The 4,748-nt window shown below is 34.8% G+C and overlaps 1 protein-coding gene across 1 annotated transcript; it reads left to right on the forward strand.

The window, feature by feature from the left end:
* The first annotated feature begins 475 nt into the window (after positions 1-475).
* Positions 476-1,810, forward strand: LOC132187687 (probable inactive nicotinamidase At3g16190). Its single transcript, XM_059602082.1, has 5 exons — positions 476-754; positions 838-951; positions 1,078-1,312; positions 1,396-1,512; positions 1,603-1,810. Exons 1-5 carry the CDS (start codon positions 707-709, stop codon positions 1,674-1,676), a joined length of 588 nt encoding a protein of 195 aa, XP_059458065.1. The 5' UTR covers positions 476-706; the 3' UTR covers positions 1,677-1,810.
* The last annotated feature ends 2,938 nt before the right edge of the window (positions 1,811-4,748 follow it).

The following is a 4,748-nucleotide window of genomic DNA, read 5'->3' on the forward strand; positions in this document are numbered from 1 at the left end:
TTCCTTTATCAAATTTAGAGGACCACTTTTCAAAGGAATCAAACATCAAACCCTCTATATTTTTTCTAGTTTAATTAAATATCATTTTTTCTATTAGTTTTGAACCAATCAAGACAGAGAAGAGTAAAGAATAATTTTAAAATATTATATACCTTTACCTTTTTGGCTCTTGAAAGATAGAAAACATGTCTTACAAAAATTAAATATAAAGTAGGGAAAAAGACTTGTTAAATGAGTGTTTTTATACGTTATAAATTTTTTAGAAAAAGCTACTTTAAAGAGTTTGGCTTAATTAAAATAGTAGCTAATACTACTATTTGAAAGGCTAAAGAGATGAACAGTAATAATAGGATCTATATATGTAGAAGCTGCTCCTCGTAAAAGACTCAGAGCTTGAGGGACCGAGGGTGAGAGACAATGGAAGCAGTCTCAGTACAATTGGTACCTATGTACGTGTGGCACACGAGAAAAGAAAATGTCGGTGCAGCTATCTTGTGGTTATGGCGATGGTTCATGTCAGACACTCTTCCTGAAACAGTGAAACCTGCTTTTGTTTACTCCTAAAACCTGCAACCAGTCCCTACAATTCCTGTAGCTATGTAGTACGTGTGGCACACGATAAAAGAAAAATGTCAGTGCATTCAAGAATTCAAGCGCTCTTATTTTTTTGTTGGGTTTTGGAAAAATTCGAGAGAGGCCTTTGGAAATGGCAGATAACAGGAACCGCACTGCTCTACTTGTTATCGACATGCAGGTCCTCTTCTCTCCTGAATATTTCTCAAATTCGAATTCGCTTTTATATATATTTACTTTATTTATTTATTTGTTTGTTTGTAGAAAGATTTTATCCACGAAGACGGTCTGGCTTGCCTGAGCGGAGGCAGAGCTATTGTCCCCAATGTAATCAAAGCCGTCCAAGTCGCTAGGCAGCGTGGTTTTCTCATTGTTTGGGTACTTTCTTTCCCATTGCTTTCCTTTTTTCACTCCTTTTCTCTTTGCCTTTGTTTGTCCATTTTTTGTTTTCTTTTTTTTTTGAAAAGTTTAATGGGTTTGCTATAAACTCCGTCTTTTTCAAAGGTTGTTCGCGAGCATGACCCACAAGGGAGAGATGTTGAACTCTTCCGCCGCCACTTTTATGCTTCTGGGAAAGTGGGTCCAGCTGTTAAGGGAAGCGTGGCTGCGGAACTCGTTGATGGGCTGGTGATTAAAGAAGAGGACTATAAATTGGTGAAGACGCGCTTCAGTGCCTTCTTTGATACAAACCTCCATTCTCTTCTTCAGGGTGCTGGAATCAATAACTTGGTTATCACTGGTTGGTAAATTGTTTGAATCTGGAGAATGCTGTTTATCGTTGTTTTTGCTGCTGCATGTTTTATATTGAATCTCTGTTTCTAGGCGTTCAAACTCCAAATTGCGTCAGGCAGACTGTCTATGATGCACTAGCATTGGATTATCCATCTGTTACCGTTATTGCTGATGCCACAGCTGCTGCGACACCTGATGTACAAGTTGGTATGTATTTTTCATTTGTTTCTTTTTGTAAGAGGTTGTTATATTTTGGTTGAAACTGACATGAAATCTTTGAATCTTCTGAACCTGCAGCCAACATTTTTGACATGAAGAATGTCGGAGTCGCGACCCCAACATTACAGGAATGGTGCGAGTCGAATGCTTGATCTCTCTCATAATTGTCGCCCTGCCTCAACTTCCGTGGTTCTACTCTTGCTTGTGAAATGGGATTTCTCTTTGCTATCCTTCACTTCAACTACTGTATTGTACTATTGCACGTGTAAAACCAACTTATTATTTACCTCTCATGTTCCTGCTTCCGATCCTCAAACCTAGGGGTGTCAACCCGGTCCGGTTTCCCGGTTTTTGGCCAAAACCGGAACCGGAACCGGGGTACCCCGGTTCTTGGTTTTGGGAAACCGGAACCGGAACCGGGACCCCGGTTAACCGGGGTCCCGGTTCCCGGCCGGTTCCGGTTTTACCCGGTCCGGTACCCGGTTTTTGAAAATAATTAGTGTTTGGGGCTTATTTTAGGTATTGGACCTAAAATAAGCCCATTATTTTTTTTTCATAAGTTAGCTCATTTAAAAAAGAAACTATTAATCTTTTTGTCTAAATTAAAGAGGCTTTATTGTGATTGTTTCAAATAATTAAAAAATAAACCTAAAAAAGCATAAAAATCCTAAATAATCAATGTTTTTGCCTATATGAGCCTTAAAAATAAAAATTCAAATTTTTTAAAATACCCTAAACATAATTTTAAATTAGATACATAAATAAAACATTAAAACAATAAAAAGTATTGTTTTATATATATACTGAGTATTGCGTAATACTAAGAGTAAAAGAATTAAAATATATATATATAATTTAATACCCGGTTCCGGTTTTCCCGGTTTTGACCGGGTGCCAAAAACCGGGACCGGAACCGGGGTCCCGGTTTTTTTTTTTTTTGAAACCGGAACCGGAACCGGGTCCCGGTTTTCCGGTTTCCGGTTTCCCGGTTTTCCGGTCCCGGTTCCGGTTTCCCGGTTATTTTTGACACCCCTACTCAAACCTTCGTATTTGAGAGGGACGGATTGTGATGCACCTCTACTACTGCTTCTTAAGAATAGGCCCCCTCTTCCAAAGTTCTTAAGGGTATCTCTTGCCCACCTTTAGGGGTGAGCAGATTAACCGTTTAGTGCCTACCAACTATAACCGAATTGACATTAATCGCATACGGCTAGAAGTTGGTTGGTAATCAGTTAAAGATTTTTATACCAATATTGGTTTAGTTCGGTTAATCAGTATAAATATTTTTTTATGGTTAACCGAATTAATCGATAAGTAACCGATAATAAATATTTTTTTAGTGGAATGATAATTATGAGGGCATTAGCTAGGTTTTTTTTAGTAGAACATATTAGTTGTAGATTCTAGGACCAATTTATTAATAGAATATATGTATGGTAGATTTTTATTGTGTTAATTAATGGGTCCATTAAAAATTTGTTTGGTTCAATAAGCTATTTTAGCTCAATAAATTCTTTTCGAAATGTAATCGGTGAATTAAATGATTTAATTGACAATTTCGGCTAACCGAACTGAAAATAGCTCTACCAAATCGAACCGATACCCACTAATCCTAACCTACCTTTGACTGCAAGCAATCAACATTAGGACTCCATTGATTCTATTCTGCCAAAAAGTATGACCGTTGGGGATTATTATTGAGTGAGGCCGTTTCCTTTTTTTTTTTTTTCTCAAATAATAATGCCCGGAGCAGTACTAGATTGCAATATAACTAAGAATCTATCAAAAGCTTACAAATTTCATAGAGTCGTAGAAAAATCCTCAACATCCAGGATGAAGACCCTGTACCAAAAATACAAAAAATACCTAAAATTTATTCGATTCAACTCATCAGGTAGGTGTTCTTCCAGGTAGGATGAACATCGAGCAATTCATCAATGGTCTATCTCCTGGGTGGGCCCTAGTGCACCATAGTCCAAAATCGGGTTGTCTATTAAACAGAGTTTTGTTTCACATGGAAAAATAAAATTTAAATTCATGACTTAGTGAGTAGTCATATCTGAAACATATTAATATGAAGTGAATCCAATATTTTAAAAAGAAAAAACATAAATAAATTACATAGAACATCATGCGATAGAGTTTCTAATATAAGATGACATTTACCCATTTTTTCCGTGTTTTCTGAATTAAGAAAAATAATAAACAACATATTGGGGAAGCACTATTTGAGGTTTTTTTTTTTTTTTTTTTTTTTTTTTTCTGGTTTCAGACAATAGAAATATTGTCTGAATTAAGGAAAGATTTTGTCACGATCACTGCCGATTGTCAACCATATTTGATTGACACAAAAGTCAATTTGATTGATTTTCAGATTTTACCATTTATTTTATTTTCACATCTTTAGTTTATTTTTATTGCTTTTAATATTTAAGATTTTATAATATTTTTCTTCTTAGATGATTTATTAGTTGCTTATTAGATTTCAGTAGCTGCAGGTAGAATTATTATTAATTAGCAATAGTTGCAGAATTATTTTTATTTAGATTTTTCCTACAAAAGCTGTGTATTTTCTATTTAAAGAGAGCTCATAATTGTATGAAGAAAGCAGTTTACAACTCTAATAATGAATATTTAAGAAAATACAAAAAATTCTGTGTTTTTATCCTTTAAGCTATGTTGAGCTTGTGTTCTTTATAAAATTGAAGACACTGTTCTTTTCTTCCTTTATCCACGCTTCTCTTGCCACATGAGTTTCTAACAAGTAAGCAAGGTAGAAAATTATGTCAATGCATTATAATAACAACACATAATTAAAAACGTGTTTTTACCCCAAATAATCACTTATGACCTGTTTGGGATTGCGTTTGAAGCTTATGCTTTTAACATTCAAGAAGTCCATTTGAAGAAAAAAGTACTCGTTTCGGTAAAAAAATTAAAAGATCTTTTAAATGTTCAGAAAGCTTAAAAATAACCAAAACGCTCTTTTAGCAAAAGCTTAAAAATGAAGCTTTTGCCCAAAAACTCTTTTTAACTTAAAAGCTTTATTTATTAAACGCAATTCTGAATAGGCTCTCAGACGAGGTGAATAGTATAGGGGGATATGACATAAACAAGTACTGCACAACCGAAGATAAAATTTCCAAACCAAGACCAAAGATTATGATGAACATGTGAAGAACTATACTAGTTTAATATGAACAACAAGAACATGATTACTAAAA

Source organism: Corylus avellana, chromosome ca7, assembly GCF_901000735.1.
Source record: "Corylus avellana chromosome ca7, CavTom2PMs-1.0".
Classification (NCBI taxonomy): Eukaryota; Viridiplantae; Streptophyta; class Magnoliopsida; order Fagales; family Betulaceae; genus Corylus; species Corylus avellana.